Source organism: Thermoascus crustaceus (assembly GCF_041956765.1).
Source record: "Thermoascus crustaceus strain CBS 181.67 unplaced genomic scaffold VTN00scaffold_2, whole genome shotgun sequence".
Lineage (NCBI taxonomy): Eukaryota > Fungi > Ascomycota > Eurotiomycetes > Eurotiales > Thermoascaceae > Thermoascus > Thermoascus crustaceus.
In genome coordinates, this window is record NW_027192528.1 from 1406475 (window position 1) to 1423911 (window position 17437).

General features: G+C 52.0%; 4 protein-coding genes across 4 annotated transcripts; 3 read left to right on the top strand and 1 right to left on the bottom strand.

Moving 5' to 3' along the window:
• Window positions 1-119: 119 nt before the first annotated feature.
• VTN00DRAFT_4028 (uncharacterized protein) lies at window positions 120-743 on the top strand (the record flags this gene model as incomplete). Its single annotated transcript, XM_069430411.1, has 2 exons — window positions 120-170; window positions 216-743. 2 exons carry the CDS (start codon window positions 120-122, stop codon window positions 741-743), a joined length of 579 nt encoding a protein of 192 aa, XP_069289549.1.
• Window positions 744-1159: 416 nt separating this feature from the next.
• On the top strand, window positions 1160-3730 carry VTN00DRAFT_4029 (uncharacterized protein; the record flags this gene model as incomplete). The annotated part of the gene is made up of 2 exons (XM_069430412.1): window positions 1160-3262; window positions 3404-3730. The coding sequence occupies 2 exons, from the start codon at window positions 1160-1162 to the stop codon at window positions 3728-3730; spliced, it is 2430 nt and encodes an 809-aa protein (XP_069289550.1).
• A 1549-nt stretch (window positions 3731-5279) lies between these two features.
• On the bottom strand, window positions 5280-9987 carry VTN00DRAFT_4030 (uncharacterized protein; the record flags this gene model as incomplete). Its single annotated transcript, XM_069430414.1, has 3 exons — window positions 5280-7844; window positions 7896-9578; window positions 9631-9987. 3 exons carry the CDS (start codon window positions 9985-9987, stop codon window positions 5280-5282), a joined length of 4605 nt encoding a protein of 1534 aa, XP_069289551.1.
• A 3460-nt stretch (window positions 9988-13447) lies between these two features.
• Window positions 13448-15247, top strand: VTN00DRAFT_4031 (uncharacterized protein; the record flags this gene model as incomplete). The annotated part of the gene is made up of 3 exons (XM_069430415.1): window positions 13448-13936; window positions 13999-14288; window positions 14350-15247. The coding sequence occupies 3 exons, from the start codon at window positions 13448-13450 to the stop codon at window positions 15245-15247; spliced, it is 1677 nt and encodes a 558-aa protein (XP_069289552.1).
• Window positions 15248-17437: the final 2190 nt, after the last annotated feature.

Consider the following 17437-nt stretch of genomic DNA (forward strand, 5'->3'; position numbering starts at 1 on the left):
ACCTAGAGGATGCGGAGAGAGTGCGAGCGAGACAGCGACATGAAGGACCCCATGATGATAGTAAATAAATCCTCTGGATAGGAGCCACCGTATGTTGTTCTGTTCTATCCACCTGTAGCATGAATATCAGTATCAAGTATATGGCCTCGGAACGGCGCGCCGACGAAGCGGTGTGTATGATCACGTGCGGCCACGTGCCTGCCAGAAGCGGCTAGGGCGGCGGAGGCGTACGGATACGGTACGATACGGGGCGAGACGCGGACGAGACAGTAACGCTGGGCTCGACGAAGGGAGAAGAGAAGAGGCCGAGGTTCTGTATAGCTTCAGCATGCCCCGATCGGGCCAGAGAGCGCGCCCCGGGCCCTCCGCGGGGGCGAGCGTTGGGCGTTGCGCCCAGCGGTGCGGCCCAGCGCCTGGAGCATGTACCCGCCTGGCAGCGCCGGGCTGAGCGACGTCCTTCTCCTCGCCTCGCCTCGCGACTTTCTCCTCCTACTCTCCCAGAAGTCCCGCAAACCAACCAGCGCCGGAAGACGGGCGACGCAACGCAAGGGCGCATCCTGACGATCGCTGCTCATCGACCGCTATCTTCGTCCGTCTGTCTGCTCAGTGTGCTCGTTCTTCGGGCCGTTTCGGGCCAGTCTGTCGCTGCTCTCGCTGTTCGCCTCTCTCGCCGGCTCTCGGCAGACCCTGCGCGTGCTCGCGGAGAGATCGAGCCCCAACCAGACCGGACCAGACACGCCTGACCGACCCATCCGCTCGCTCTCTGCTGGAACCTCATCTCCTGTCTGACCGCTGGCCGCTGCTGGCTTGCTCTTGTGCTGGCTCTGGTATGTCCCTTTCTTCTCTTCTTTCTGTCGTCGCTTTCGTCTAGCCTCCCCATCGCCTGCTGCCGTCGCGCCGCCCCCCATGCGCCCGTCGCGATGCCTCCCCGATCTGTCCCATCCCATTTCCCTTCCCATCCATGACGCTCGAGGCTCCGTCGCTGCGGTGCCGCGGTCTATTGAGTGCCTGTATGACTGACCCTGATGCGCTCTCCCTTCCAGGTCCTGTCGGTCAATAATGCTTTCATAGCCACCTGTTCTCCATCATCGAGTGCCGCTCCCATCGTCTTCCCCTGTGAGTGACACATCTCCATCGTTCTAAGAACCAGATCCCGATCATGCCCTCTCCCGACGTCTCGGATGCTCAATCAGACGGGGTCCAGAACGGCACCGGCTCGTCGGGGCCGGACGTAGAGCTCAGCGGGGACACCTCCAACGCGCCAGCGGAACAAGGGCCCAATGGATCCGTGCCAGACGTGATCGCAGAGGGGAAGCAGAACGCAAAGGCCGTTCTGGCTGCTTCTGGCGTGTCTGTTCCCTCTGCAGACGCCGACCCCGGTGCCAGTCAGGATGGCAATCCGTCAACCAGCTCGCCGCCTTCCAACACTGCCAACGGTGCGACCTCGAGCAGAAAACGGTCCCGTTCGGGCTCCGTCATCCAACCCTCTTCTCCGACTGAGAACCAGCCCGTCCGCACCCGTGAGACTCCTGCGGACAAGATCCTGCTGGAGCAGTATGTCTACCGCGAGTTTGAGCATTCGGCGCTGGCAGCGTGGCGCAACTCCAGCCAACAGATCCTCCAACAGAAACAGGCGGAAAGGGACTATTATCTGGCGCTGCGACGAGAAAATCAGCTGAATCCTGCAGCCCTCTATGGTGCTGGCTACGAAGGCTATGGCAATGCGCGAACGGACCTGAAGAACCAGCATCCGCAGCTGCTGTATCCGTCCAACCGCCGTCGGCCTGGGGGGAGAAAGACCAGGGAGCTGCGGATACCGCGCAAGGACATGAAGATGCAGAGCGAGCAGATCGAAGATCTTGTCCCTATCCGATTAGATATCGACTGGGACAAGATCAAGATCCGAGATACGTTCACCTGGAACCTGCATGATCGGGTAATATCCCCGGACCTGTTCGCAGAGAAGTTTGTGGAAGACTTGGGACTCCCTCTGGAGTCGTGCGCCCCTCTGGTGAAGCAGATCTCCTCGAGTATCCAGGAGCAGCTTCAGGACTACTACCCCCAAGTCTTCATCGAAGAAGATCCCTTGGACCCTCATCTCCCATACAGTGCATACAAGAATGACGAGATGCGTATCCTGATCAAGTTGAATATCACAATTGGCCAGCATACGCTCGTTGATCAATTTGAGTGGGAGATCAACAATCCCCTCAACTCTCCGGAGGAATTTGCCTCGCAGATGACGAATGATCTCTCTCTGTCGGGCGAATTCACCACTGCCATCGCCCATTCCATCCGTGAACAAGCGCAGCTATTCACCAAATCTCTTTACATCCTTTCACATCCCTTTGATGGCCGTCCCATTGACGATCCAGATCTCAAATCCGCATTCCTACCTTCTCCATTGCCATCCCCTTTCCGACCATTCCAAGCTGCCAAAGAGTTCACGCCTTATCTGTACGAGCTGAACGAGGCTGAGCTTGAGCGCACAGAAGTCTCGATATCGAGAGAACAACGACGCCAGAAGCGCTCCGTCAACCGCCGTGGTGGACCAGCCCTGCCTGATCTCAAAGATCGACAACGCACCATCCGGACGATGATAGTCTCGTCTGTTATACCGAACTCTGCGTCATCGATCGAGGAGAGTCATCTCTTCAAACGATCCGGCTCTGGCCGCAGCAGGCGCTCTGTACCAGGGCAACGCGATGGTGGTGAAGAATCAGACCTGTCCGACAGTGACATCTCTTCCACAGGTTCTCCTGCTATCGGATCCCATCTGGCTCAAGGAACTGCACGGACGAGAGGTATGAGAGGAGCAGCCACCGCGGCTCAAGCCGCCATGCGTGCAAATCTCGGTCACTCCGCCACCCCGGAGCCATCGTTACACCACCACGAGACGCGCACTTCTGCCCGAAGACGTGACTACCGAGAAGAGAGCATTGATGAGCCCGACAAGCTCATTGTCAAGCTAAAGATCAACCGCGAGAAGTTCCGTCAGTTCCTCAGGGATATCAAAACCCTGGGCAAATCTCAATCCACCCCAGGTCTCCCAGGACCTTCTCCAGCACCCCAAACGTCGCAAAGTAACACACCACAGAATCAGACCCCAGCCCAAGGCTCGATGGCACCGCCGCAGTCTCAACCTCAACAGACTCCTCAGGCTCGGCCGACTAATTTCAATCCAGCTACCCAGTCGCAGACTCCGGCTCCTCAGATCGGTGCTGTCGATGCTCCTCATCCCCCTCAACCCGGTGTCCCAGGGGTAAGTGAATAAGCAAAAGATTCTCTACTTGCCAAACCGACATCGATGTTCCACCACTCGTGCCACCTTCCTCCACCTACCTGGCACAAGAGGCAGGCTAGAATGTCTTGAAAGACTGTGTACTGATCTATAGTGAAATAGCCTCCTCCTCCCAGCTGGCTCGTCTCCGGTCTCGCTCAGCTGAAGCGTTCCTATCCAAACGACTCATTCGAAGGCGTGATGCGCTATACAGCTGTTGATACCGCTACCATGATGCCGGTTGCGAACGCAAACGCGACGCATCCAGGTCAGAAGCTGAAGTACCAGTACCTTCCACGCATCCGCTGCCTCGACTGTCCCGGAAAACTGTATACGCCAGGGCCCGGAACGACGGTTGAGAATTTCGAGGTCCATCTCAGAAATCGACAACACAAGGAGCGTGTCGAGGAGAGACTTGCCAAGACTGCGGCCAATTCTAATGCATCGTAATTGTCGAACCTTGACAGGTGCATCCTTTCGCTATCTTTTGCGGAATTTACTCAAGATGGTTCCTAGGGATAAAACGAGCGACGGATGTCTTTTTTTTCTCTTCATTTCCTTTCTCCCTCCCAATCTTGTCTCTTATCCCTTTGTTGGTGTTTCCCCACGTTCTTGGAGGCGTAGAGAGTAAAGGATTTGCTTGGGTTTGCTGTTCCGCTTGTCCCACGACCTTTCTAGCTTGTCATTTCCCGCCATTTTTTCTATCCCGGGTTTTCCCTTTTCAAGCCCAAATCATACGACTCTTTGGCATAGGTGTATGAACACTTTCATCACATGTCAATCTGCCTTTCCACTTCTGTATTTTTCCTCCTTTCTGAAGGAGAGAAGGGAAAGGCCTATCACCACTTCCCGGTTTTTCCAATTTCCACCATCATCATATGAACCTAGGTATCATATCATCATCATTATTATTATTGCTTGTCACGGGGTTGTTTCTTTTCTTATTCTACTCTCTGAAAGCTGTGCGGCATCTTCGTGCTTCTTTATGCTATGCGATACCTCAGGATTGTATTGCGTGTATCTGAACTGTCTCAATAGATGTATATCATGCCTGCTGTGCTATGCTATGTCCACATCAATTACTTATCTGCTTGCTCACGTCTTTATTCATTGCTTATCGTAGGTGCTGTCATAACTAATAAGCATGGCGGAATATAAAGTATATAGGCTAGGCTAGGTAGGATATAGGGGCGTTCTGTCTGTCTGCGGTGTAGTTTTGCATACACTATCTATTCCTGTCCGACTTGGTGCGGAAACCGAGACCTTGGCTTTTTGGAGAGGTGGAGAAGGTGGTAAAGGAGAGGCAAGGGCTTCGTTGATGTGGGAGGTAGGCGCATTTTTTTAAGAGAACGTACTTACTACCTTAAGTAGGTAAGTATATTAAAAAAAGCAAATGATTGATTAAGATTCCACTATGTTCATCGACCAGTACCATAACTACATAACTATAGCTATAGGCATAACAAGCAAAGCAAAAAGAAAAGGCAAGGAAGATAAAAAAATAGTATAGACCTGACAGAGGGAAAAAAAGGTTCAGCCTCAGCTGAATGAATGGAATTTTCTGGGCAACATGCCAGGTTAATGGGTTCTCCAGCTCAAGTCAAATCGCATTCCATCTGCAAGGGATGGGTAGGTGGGTAGAAAACGTTGGATGCATACAGTACGTACACCTAACGTAGAACAGGGACGAGAAGACGAAGGGAAAAAAAGGAAAAACAGACGTACATAAAGCTAGCGTCGAAAAAAAATAATATAAACGAAGCAAAAAACAAATGCAACGCAAGGCGTATCCTGGACGTCATACAAAGGAGGAAAAGCACAAATCGCACCAGATAAACGGACTAATTAACTGGACACCGGAAGATGGGTATTTGAAATCGTCGACAGATCGGAACTAAGTAGTAAACTGAGAACGTGAATCGAGAAATAGGCTTCCAGGAGAGCAGGGAAGAATGGCAGTAGAGGACCCGAGAAGCGGATGAGCTACGGACTCTGAAGACTACCCTCTTCTTGTAGACCGTCTCGTCGGCACTGCCTCCGTCTTCTTGCTTGCCTTATTATCCTCGGAATTGGATTTTTCTCTCGAGTCGGGTTGTTCTTTAGCTTTCGTCCCGGCTCGTCTGGTCGACCGCTTCTCCTCTTTGGCCGGCGGTGACGATGTCTCGGCCTCAGCTTCAGCCTCAGCCTCAGCGACGTCTTCCATTTCCTCCTCGCCGTTCTCTCCACCGCCAGATTTCTGCTTTCCAGCCCCTGTCTCCTCACCATCTTCGCCGCCCTCATTCTCTTCATCTTCCTCATTTTCTTGCTCTTCTTCTTCCTCTTCTGCTTCATCATCGCCCTGGACCCACTCGTTCATCTCGAGGTCTTCATCACTGTCCGGATCGACGTAGCTAACTTCCTTCTTGCCAGCGCCCCTGCTGCTTCGTCTTCTAGTAGCGGTTGACACTTTCTCTCCACCAGCTTCACCGTCATCAGACCCCCAGTCATCTTCGTCCTTCTTCTTATTGTTCTTCTTGAGCACCTTGGCGTTGCCGGCTGCGGAGGAAGTAGATTTCCGGATCGGGAGGGCTTTCTGGTCCTTGTCCTTCTTGACCTTCTTGGTAGAGTTTGTGTTACCGTTCATCTCAGCCTCGCTCTTCCGTTTCTTCGCGTTATTCGCTGCGTGAGACGTGCTCTTGGGTTTCATCCAGACTCGAACAATCCGGTCGATAAGGTCATCGATGTCGTCCGGGAGGAAGTTCTTCTCCGCAACCTCCTGCGCTTCCTGGTGGTTAGTCATTGGAGCAAAGATGGTGCTTGGCAGCCTCATCTTGCCAGGATATGTCTGGAGGATGTTGGTGCTGCCACCCGCACCGCCAAATTTATGCTGCTGCGAGTAGACGTCGGCAAAACGGCGAATGGTAGCTTGAGCAAGATCAGAAAGGGTGTGCAGGCGCGTGTTGACCTCATCAGACTTGGTGATGCCATCTCTTGCTTGCTTGACACGCTGCGCGATGTGGAAGATCAGCGAGAGGTTGTTTTCATTCGCCACGGCGGAGAGGTAGAACAGAATGTATCGCGCAAAATCTGCCAGATCCGCGACTCTGGTAGACTCATCCAGATCGGAAGAGGGATAATCAGGGTGATAAGCGAGAAGGGACAGGAGGCGGGAGAATATCGACTCCATCACTGTCTGTTGCTCGCTCCTCTTGCCATTGATCTGGGCCTGTCGAGAGAAGAAGTTCGCACGTGATCGCAGCCAGGTGAGAGTGCTGTCCCTCAGCTCTACGCTGGGCTCAAATGCAAGCAAACATGGGATGGTATACCAGCGTGCACTGAGACTAGTCTTCTGAGCCAGCTTCTTCTTCAACTGGGCTATGAAACCATTCCTAACAGGCAGCAATGGGTCCTGGGCTACCAAGGCCAGCACGTTGAAGTCCTGAGGTGTGAATATCTGCTCGCAAAGGCTCTGGGACCCGCAAAGCTTGAGAAGTAGCTTGGCTGCGAGAAGGCGGAGTCGAGGTTTCTGAGTCGCTGGAGTATCTTTGTTCTTCGACATCTCTCCCTCATTAGCAACGAGCTGGTTCAGAATACCGTAAACACGGTCCGCATGAGCGCGAAAGTCATCCTCGTTGTCTGAGCCGTCCTTGGCACGGAGGCGGTTGACGATGATCTTGAGAGCCCATTCTTTGGCAACATGCTCTTCATCCACTTCATCTGACCATGTATACCCGGAGGATTCCTCTGGATAGCGGTTAGTTAGGAGGATTTGGTTTATGGCAATCGAAACGATAGCATCACTCTCCTCATCCGCTTCTCTCGGTGCAAGCAGATTCAGCTGGGAAATGGTTGCTAGTCTCGTGAGAAAGTGATCAGACCCGTACGTCAAGTTCTTGACGCATTTCTGTATGAGATCCTTGGCATACATTTCCTTCTTCTCTGCGGCAGCCATGATGATTGACACCGCATGCTTAGCAGCCCGAGGGGACGTGCTGTACAGAGCGTAGTTTGTCAGAGCAAGCAGGAACTTTCGTTCTTTCGGTAGCTTCGAAGGGAGTCTCTTAGCAAAGCCCGAACAGGCCTTGAGGATCTCCTCAGCGCCGGCGTCATTGGTAGACTTGGAATCTGGTGCTTGTGCTTCCAAGTCTGAGCACATCTCTTGAACATGCGCTTCGAGAACCTCCGGGTTACGAGAAGAAATTTCCTTCAAGAGCTCATGCGCGGTATTCGCCAAACCCTTCTCATCGGTCCGTGAGAGCTCTATAATCCCCGGGATGTGGCTCCTATTATAAACCAGAGAGCTACATCTGTATAGGAGCGGGGTTAGGGTATCTAGCAATGTCGTGCTGTTTCCACTTTGCATTCTCTTCGCAAGCTCTTTGATGGCCTTCGTGACCGTGCGATAATCGCTGACGGCCGCCATAGCGAACCGAATGAGTTGGTAGTTTCGTCTGTCATGGGCTTTGGCGAACTTCCACAGGTCTGCAGATACTCGAGGTGCATCTGGAAGCACCTTTGCCAAACCATCGACAACCCTGGTAAGTTGAGTCTTGATTCGATCCTCATCTTTATCCATGACACCACCCTGGATCCCACGTCAGCATTTCTTCTGTTCTGAAGCGCCCGAAATACTTACGTTAAATTCTTCACACGCCTGCAAATAAATCGTCACAGCAGTTCTCATGGACAGCTGTCGTGCCTGGATCGCGAAGAAAACCTTCTTTGCTTTCTCGTCTAGCCCTTTGCTGAGGGTCAGGATACGCCGAACGCGTATCTTGTGAGCGTCCTCTTCAGATGTCTCATTTGCAGAATTTTCCATGCTCTTCGGCTTCTGAGATTGGTTAGAACTTCCTTTGGAGGATTTGGTTTTGATTGGGGGGTAGTTTAGCGGAAGGAGTTGCTCAAAGAGAACACGATCGATCAGGGCATGGATATCAGGGTCGTTTGTATAATAGGCATCAAGGATCTTTGAAGGAGCATCCTTAAGAAGAGCCACGACCTGCTCATTGTTTTCTTCGATCTCCCCGGCTGCCACCGCCCACATTCGAGCCAGAATTTTCATAGCATGCTCCCTAACCGGCTGCTTGCGATCCTTGACACGTTCCGCAAGGATCGAAAGAACCGAGTCCGGCGTCGAGACGCCACCAGTCATAGCCAGTTTGTTGACAATGTCAGAAAAGCCAAATACACCCACAATGTCGACCGCTGCAATCCGGACCTTCTCATCTGCATCGCGAAGCATATTTACTAAGCTCTTGACTAGACCCCGCTCTTCGGCTTCACTCAGCCCGGAGCCACCAGCGGAAGTCAAGATGATCCTGCCTATAGCCGTAGCCCAGGCAGCTCGAACAGAGGCCGATTTGTCCTGGCGACGGCTCAAGAAGCTCTCGTACGCTGCAGAATGCGCTTGGGAGAATGGCTTTGGCGACAATGGTGTGAGAAGGACATTAGGTTGCGGTACAGTCTGGGGATAGCCAGTCAATGTCACCGGCGGATACGCTGCAGGATCCATTGGAGGAGGCGGGGGAGGACCAGCGACTCCTATTCCAGCAACAAGGTCACCAATGGTCTGAGTTGCCAGGAGACGCAGAGAGACAGACTCTGCAGAGAGCTCCGCTTCCAGCTGGGGGATTACATTTTGGAGGACATCCGGGCATGCCCGCCAGAGCTCGCGAATCAAGCGGTGCGCTTTGCTCAGCTCTTTGATATCCTCTCCTTCCTCGTCGGAGTCGTCCAAACTAACCCTCCGATTCCCGGAGTGTTTCGAGGAACCATTCGTTGCCGAAGGGGCAGATGCGTCTATAATAACGTTGTTGAAATACTGGCTGATGTGACTGGTCATCTTCTCGGGACAGGCATGACAGATAGCCTTGGCCATATTATACGCAGGTGGATAGTCCTTCAACAGAAGCGTGTCCTGCTTGGCGTCAATCACGGGTTCATTCTTCTTGCCTCTCTTGCCGGGCTGATCTAAAACGCGGGGATCAACACGGAGAAATTGCGCGACAATGATGTCGACGATTTCCGGAGCAAGGGTGGGAGACTCGTCTATCACGGTCACCAACAAGCGGGTCATGTCGAATTCTACGTTCTTGGCCACCTCCTCGCCAGTCGAGGCCTTTGAGGATCCCGAGACGATGTCGAAGCAAGAAGTAAAAAGTGGCAGCATAAGCGTGTCTGGTGAATCGAGATCCGTGAGGAGAACGATACTCTTGACTTCTGCGAGCGAGTTAAGGACGTAGATATGCTGCGCATTGTAGGCATTGGATGGATCAGCAAGCGCAGGTATTATCGATGTGACGATAGAAGTAAATATATCCTGTCCACAGTCAGTATCGTCGCGAATAATGGGGCAGAAGAGCTCCTCGAACCTTGAGCTGATTGCCGGTAAACGGCGCGTCCGGCGCGCAAAGCCGCAACACATCCACGACACAGCATGCCGTCCAAGCTCTGACACCTTTATCTTTGTGCGCAAGCAGATGACCACTTGCCAATTCCTGGGAGACCTTTTTCAAAGAATCCTTGTCCGTCTCTTCCTGTTCGAGCTTTCGGAGCTCCTGCGCCAGCGTCTGCAGACGCTGGAGCAGATCCGCAACGGGAATGGCCGACTTCCCAAGGCGCCACGATAGCGGCTCATTAAATCTCAGTTTGCGAAGACCACTCTGCTCCTCCTCGGGCTCCACGACCTCCGTTGCGGAGGAGGGAGCTTGTCGGGTGCGCGCAGGCATCGTGGGAGAAGGGCGGGGGAGCGGGCGTTGATCGGATCAGCAAATCATGAGACTGTCGACAGACGGGAGACAGAGGGGGAGACGCGCAACAAATTGACGCCGTCCGGAGGAGAGGATGGAGTCTTTCGAGGGCGGAGAGATGCGAGTCTGTCGCTACGTTCAGACCTGAGACGACGAAGAGGTTGAGCACAAGCAATAATAGTTGCGGGCGGCAGACGCAGCGCGGCGCTTACCGCCCAGTGGGGAGAGCGAGACGGGACGCGTCTAGCGTGTTGCGCGGTCGAGTCCGAAACGCCCGTTGATCAGAAGATCGCATTTGTGTTTCTATCCTAGTCTTCTTAGACTCTTGACATGCTTCTTTCTATATAAGCATCTTATCTGATTGCAGATTAAGTTGTGCTGCCCTAAGATTACTTGCATAGCGTGGTCGAGAACCTGATCTCTCGACACGGGCACACGACTTCTGTCATTTCTCTATATGACCACCGTGTGAAATCCCCGAACTAGCATGCATTGTGTGAAGTAGAGCTTCCTTCACTAGCCAGAATGGATATATTGTGCCTCTATCTTCCCATGATACCATGATATCACGTCCTTTGCACATATCCAGTTCCAAAACAGCCCTATCATTAAATGCCAGTACTCGGGAGGAAAGCACTACAAGATGACTATTCCACCACTTCTACTTGTGCTCTGCTTGCTCCTGGGACCTAGGCTGATCGCGATTCTGGAACTGCGGCACTGCTGCGAATGGCTTTCTCAGCTGCCTCGAGTTCAACTCTTCCGCCGTCTCAGGCGTACAGGCTTGTATGTGCAGGCCTGATGGGCAGGGCTTCCTGGATGGAAAACCCGGCGTGCTTCCACGTGCTGATCCATACTATGTCCCGTGGGTGATTAACTGAAAGGGTATATATTACTTGTTTATGGACTAGGGTATATCGGGGCTGACGATTAGTGCCATATCTTAGTCTCTATCTAAATTACGATTCGTAGGCATTATTTGCTCCGCTTCGCTCCGCAAATATACAGGATTCTGAGTCGAAAGCGATCGGCCCTCTGATTGGCTACGATTTCACAATATGATTGGTCCACAAAGTCACATGATTTTTACTAGGGCAATAATGTCTCTTAGCCCTAGAAGTGATCCAAATGCAGTAATTCCTCCTTGCCTACTGCTTCGTCTCCACAATGCCTATCCTATACCATTTGATCTGCCTACTCTAGATCATTCGATCTGCCTATTCTAGATTATTTAATCTGCCTATATGAAAGATGAGCCCTTTTGACTACTACTGCTGCTAGGAAATAGGATTCATGAATAGCTTCAAATTCAATGGTTTTCCTAAGGCGCTCCGCAAGGACTTAGTGCCATTTATGCACTACAGGGTATTTTTCCCCCCATATCTGACCCATCGGTTTCAATGACCTTTATTTAGCTGCTTTGACTGTTTGGACGCCTTTTTCACCAACAAAACATACAACCACGGCCAGGACGTTCCCTCGTGGTCAGACTTCAGAGCTCGTGTCAGACGTCTTCTCCCTGATCCCTGCTCTTGCACAGCTTCAAAGATTGCTATTAATGGCAGTGGCAACATTCCTAACTATTTCACCAGGGTCGGGGTCGGCCTTATTGCCGTTAATAGTAACTCTGCTGATGGCTGCGGGTATTACTACGACTACTGCTGGACGTGAAGGCGGCACCCTGCTGCCGGGCTGCGCATACACAATGGTGACCTTGACAATCTACACACAGCTCCAGCAGATCGCTGCCTCCTCGTTGCATTAGTTGCGGGGTAGTTTCCATAGGCTCATTGGCCAGGAGCCTTGTATAGAATTGTTAGAATGCAGTTGCCGTTTCTCCGGCGCTTAGACATGGTAGAGACCATGTAGACCCTAAGGCCAAATATCTAGATACCCGTACCTGTGGTCTTGTCGAAGAGACCGGATCCGACCTTAGGGCTTAGAGCTTTTCCGTTTCTGGAGCCAGCCAGGGCTTCCATGCCCCGAACCTAGCGTTATGATTCATGACGTCGTCTATCTTTCTGAGATCGACTCGATCCGATCCAGACAGAGTTGACAGGATCTCTCATGTCGTCCAGCTCGTCGACTCAGCTCAAGTCGGAGAGTCGGAGGTCCGCAAGCGACAACTGCCGACGCAAAGAGGCGGCGCCGGCAACCCGCTGGTCCCGCTCGGCTTCGGCCTCGCGCTATCTCCACCCCGACAAGAAGACGTCAAGCTGCGCTTCTAGATCTTCTCGACCTGTTGGTTCTGTTCATTCCTCTGTCTGGCCCTAGCTCTCTCTCAGCCGCATGCGGAGTCTTCTTTTTTTTTTTTTTACCGTCGATTTCCGCATGGAAGCGCGTGGAACAGGGGGTGACTTTTACGTCGATTGGTAAAGCCCCCTTGAGATCAGAGACGCGACCACCCCCATGCCATCAGCTATTGTCGGCCTGGCCGCTGACATTGTTCCCACTGTTTCATTGTTCTCGCTGTTTCGTCCTTATCGCAGGATACCCCTGTCATGCCAGATTAGGGCTCTACGCCGAAGGGGGCCGCAGGCTGTGCTTGCAGCCATGGCCGGCGAGATGTGCTGATCGTACTTTGGATTGTGGGCCCCGATGGCGTGCAGATGGTCCAACGGAAACAAAGAATCTCGCAAGCTTTGCGGCCCGGCTTGCTTGCGTATCTCGTCCGGCCTCCGGACCCTCGGATCTTATAGGCGCTATGAATAACGATATCCAGGCTTAAAGCTCTCGACCCAATGATAGCACCGGTTCTGAACCACGGCTCGGCCTTTCGGGCCCATCAGATGCGACCTGCGAACCATGAATCACTTCGCGATGGAGCCGTTCGGATAGCTTAGTCGGTTGTTTCTACAACCAACTGCGTGATCATTACCGTATCTCGCGTCTTCGCGGGCGTGGGCTTATCAATCATGGAGGGCTCCTGTGCCTAAATTTCCTCCCCCCCTCCTTTGAGATTTCTGGATCTTTTTTTGTCTGGCTGTTGTCATGTCTTGTATATGGGTTTCATGTTTCTGCCATAATATCTGATTTCCCCACTAGCTCTCGGTGTTAGCAGGGTGTTGGGCGGCAGTGTTAGCAGAATTTTATAGACCCCTGTGACCGAAGTGGATAGCCGATTAGTTTTTTTTCTGTTATGGTCTCATGGAGATAAATGGGTCTTACTAGCTAAAATCCGATTGCCTTATCATATATCGTCCGGACGGCCCTCGAGGACCGCTGATTTCCTCCTGGAGTCTTGTTTCACACGGGCACAGCCAGGTAGTATCCTCCCAGACGGGGCCGTTCCCACCTTTGCATCATCTATAAAATAGAGACCTGCTATCATTCCTGAATCCGGGGAAGACCCTAGCGGATCCATCCGGACGGAAGATCACTTTTGTCTTGCAGCCCCCCGAGGTCCCATAGCCCATTTGCGGCAGGGGCGCAACGAGACATGGACCCTTATAATAAGAATACGACAATCCCCGCAACGTTTTTCGATTCCACTGCGACGACACCCACTCGGTCGAGCTTTGAACATGGCCGCATCCCGCGGGAGCCGTCTGGTTATACACTCACCGAGGAGAGGACCGACGAGCTACTCTCCATGGAGAGTAGTACACCGAGCGTCTCACCCGGTGAGGTCAGAGAAGCGGACGACGAGGAGAGGGATGTAGAGAAGAAAGCGGCAGGCGTCCCAGCCAGTACGGACAAACAACCAGAGAAGGATCCTAATTTGGTCGAGTGGGATGGACCGGACGACCCCGAGAATCCTCAGAATTGGCCAAAATGGAAGAAGTGGCTGATCACCATGACCCTGTCGACCTTGACCGTGTGGATCACGTTCGCGAGTAGTGTGTTCAGTACCGCGACCCTGGCGACCGCGGAGGAATTTGATGTTTCGACAGAAGTGACTACGCTCGGTACCAGTCTTGTCGTTTTTGTAAGTCCTATTGCAGACTGAACCTCATACGCCTGCTGAGCGGTTTGGCTGACCTGTCTTAGGGCTTTGCTGTTGGTCCGTTGGTATGGGGTCCGCTCTCCGAACTATACGGCCGGATGCCGCCGTTGTTTTTCGGTTATGCAGTCTTTGCGATCTTCCAGATTCCTGTTGCAGTGGCGCAGAACCTCCAGACCATCATGGTGTGCCGGTTCTTTGTGGGCGTGTTTGGCTGTGCACCCTTGGCCGTCGTGGGCGGTGCTCTCGCAGACTTCTGGGATCCTGTTGACCGTGGAGTAGCCATTGCTTGTTTCTCTGCGGCCACTTTTGGCGGTCCTACTCTTGGCCCCATAGTGTGAGTATATCCATTGGAAGAGAAGGGGAAAGACAGTGTAACTAACCAGTGTGATATATAGGGGTGGTTTCATCACCAGTTCACACCTGGGCTGGCGTTGGACGTCATGGATCACCTTGATCGCATCCGCATTCTTCGGCACAGTCGCCTTTCTGATAATCCCAGAGACCTATGCCCCCGTCCTGCTCCAGAGACGTGCAGCCCGTCTCCGCCTCGAGACCAAAAACTGGGCTCTCCACTCATTCCTGGACGAGCACCGGCCGAGCTGGGGAGACATCGGAACGAAATACCTCCTCCGTCCCTTCCAGATGCTCTTCCTGGAACCCATCCTCCTCTTCATCACCATCTACCTCGCCCTCATCTACGGCATCCTCTACCTCTTCTTCGAAGCCTACCCGGTCTCCTTCATGGAAGTCCGAGGCTGGAGACACGCCGGCGTCGCGGCCCTACCCTTCCTGGGCATCCTCATCGGTGTCATCCTCGGCGCGGGACTGATCATCTACCTCACCAAGACCCGCTTCGCGCGGAAACTGAAGAAGCACGGCCGCGTCGTCCCCGAGGAGCGTCTGCCGCCCATGATGATCGCCTCGGTCCTCCTCCCCATGGGCCTCTTCTGGTTCGGATGGACCTCGTACCCGAGCGTGCACTGGATCGCGCAGGTCATCGCGGGCGTGCCCATCGGGGCGGGCATCCTGGTCATCTTCATGCAGGGGCTCAACTACATCATCGACGTGTACCTGATGTTGGCGAACTCGGCCATCGCGGCGAACACGCTCATGCGGAGCGGTGTGGGCGGTGGGTTCCCGCTGTTCGCGGTCCAGATGTTCCACAAGCTGGGCGTCAACTGGGCTGCGAGTCTGCTGGGGTTCATCACGGCGGCGATGATTCCCATCCCGATTCTGTTCTTCATCTACGGGAAGAAGATCCGTGCGATGAGCAAGTTCTCTCCGAAGTTCTGATCCATCCATCTATCTGACCAGATAGATCTGGTCGAATTCTTCGAGGGGAATATGATCGCTAATATTATTGTCTAATTTGCATTGCTATGTTGGATGTGATGGATTTTAGACCATGGGATACGACAGTACGACAGTACACGACCACCATTGCATGCCCTATATACATAAAAGTGTGTGATATTTCGCAGCGTTGACTGTTGTATTTTTTTCCCTGGCTTTTTCTTGCATCTACATCTGCATTTGCATAGCGTGGCGGCGTTGAGTGGCTTCTGTGTTACCTTTTCTCTTTTTACCAGTTCATATTGATTGACTGATAGGCACCTACCTAGATACACATGAGAAATGAATTTATTTTTTCTCCACTGAATGTAGAAAAGAAGACTCATCAGTCCACCTTTTTTTATCCCCCACGGAAGGTCAATCCTTGGTATCCTTTGTACCCCTCGATATTCTCGATTTTCGCTGAGGATCCGCTGAAATTTCTCTTCATGTACATGCACAGTACAACGGGGTTGCCATCAGCAAGCAGCAGGATGAACTTTAGCGTTGATCTATGTTGTGCAAACAGCCCGGAGGTTGAGCCTGTCTGTTAGTAGATACTTTGATTCTGATAGTCCGATCTCAAGGATATATATTAAGTCGTATTGACGGACCGTGCGTAATATGGGTTCTGTTTCCAAAATGTATCCGATCCGATTCTTTGTGGGGTTTCGAATAGATGAACTTATGGTATAGTACCTAGGACATCCAGATAAACTGGAACCTCGAACCCGTATTATATTAGAAACTCCTTTGATTAAAAAATAGATAAATAGATAAATAGATAAGTAAATATTGAATTACTTCGACAGCAAACATCGTGCTCTGGATATGGCATGACCTTGACAATCAGTTTTCTGTGTTTGCTTTCACGGCGATAAATGACAGTCGCGTTGAATCATGTACATGTTCTTTGCTGCACAATATTTCGTCACAGCTTCTTCCAAACCCTGTTGTTCTCTGGAAGATCTGTGAACACAAGGAACTGGTCGCCCTGCTTTTCACACAACATTGTTTGCCAGACGTGCCAGGGTTACAATGACTTTGGTGAGATGTTCTATCCATCTGCCAGTGACATGAAAATTCAAAAGTCCTGTATGTTAGGCTCGAACTACACAGTAGTCATACACAAATCTTTTTGGACGGCAAGGCCCTCATCATCATCATCCAGTATTGCATCCCGGTAGCTCTCTCGAGCACCCCAGAACAGGCGAAAGGCTCGCCGGGTGCAACGCGTACATCGGTGCGCCCGGGGATCATTGAGGCGTGGGTAGCGGGGTTGGGGCTGTGTGCCGGCGTGGCGGAGGGGTTGGGTCTAGAAATGGCACCTGAAGCAGAACTCCTCTGACTTCTGTACCTGAAGCATCTGTCGTTAAATGGTATTGCATCCAAGGCAGCTTTGCATGCCCTGAGGATATCCTTCGACTTTTTAGTCGGCAATGTCTCATGAGCCGTGATGGGTTCCCCGGTCTCTGTAGAAGGATGTCTCGTCGAAAACCACCATGCCTGGGAACTATCGTAACTTTTAGTCAGGATAGTATTCATTGAGTCGTAATGATGATATCAGTGTCATTGTTTAAAACTTCAGGGAGAGTATCGCAGTCTTGGAGACAGGCCTTCATGAGGGTTAAATCCAATTCGCATTCCTTTTGGAACTAGGACAGTCTGTCCCATCGCCGTATGTCTTTGGAGATATGCAATCTGAAAGAGCTATATGGATGATAGTGCAAAGAGTAGAAATAATATAATACGCAGACAGAGGTAGGGCCTTATTAAATAACGGCCCCCTGAAGTTGGCTTTGTCGTCGTTCAGCCCCTCGGCGTGACCCTTCAGCTGGGTGACTTGCCTGAGGACGAAGGGCTTGTTTTGAAGACCGAGAAAAACAAATTGAAGCTTGCTTCCCCTGATTTCTGAAGCTGTGATATTATCTTTGACCCAGGTTATATAGTTATTTTGTTTTCCAGATGTTCCGTCGTGCCACAGGAAACACGTGGACTGTACAGGTTTAGGACGTTAAAGGGTCATCAATGTCTAGCTTCATCTCTGGTAATTCCGCAGATGAATTCTAGGAATTATGAATGCTTCAGGGGAACCGTATTGTACCAATGCTCAATCTGATCAAATGAGTTTCCGCCGGAAAAGGGCGTCAC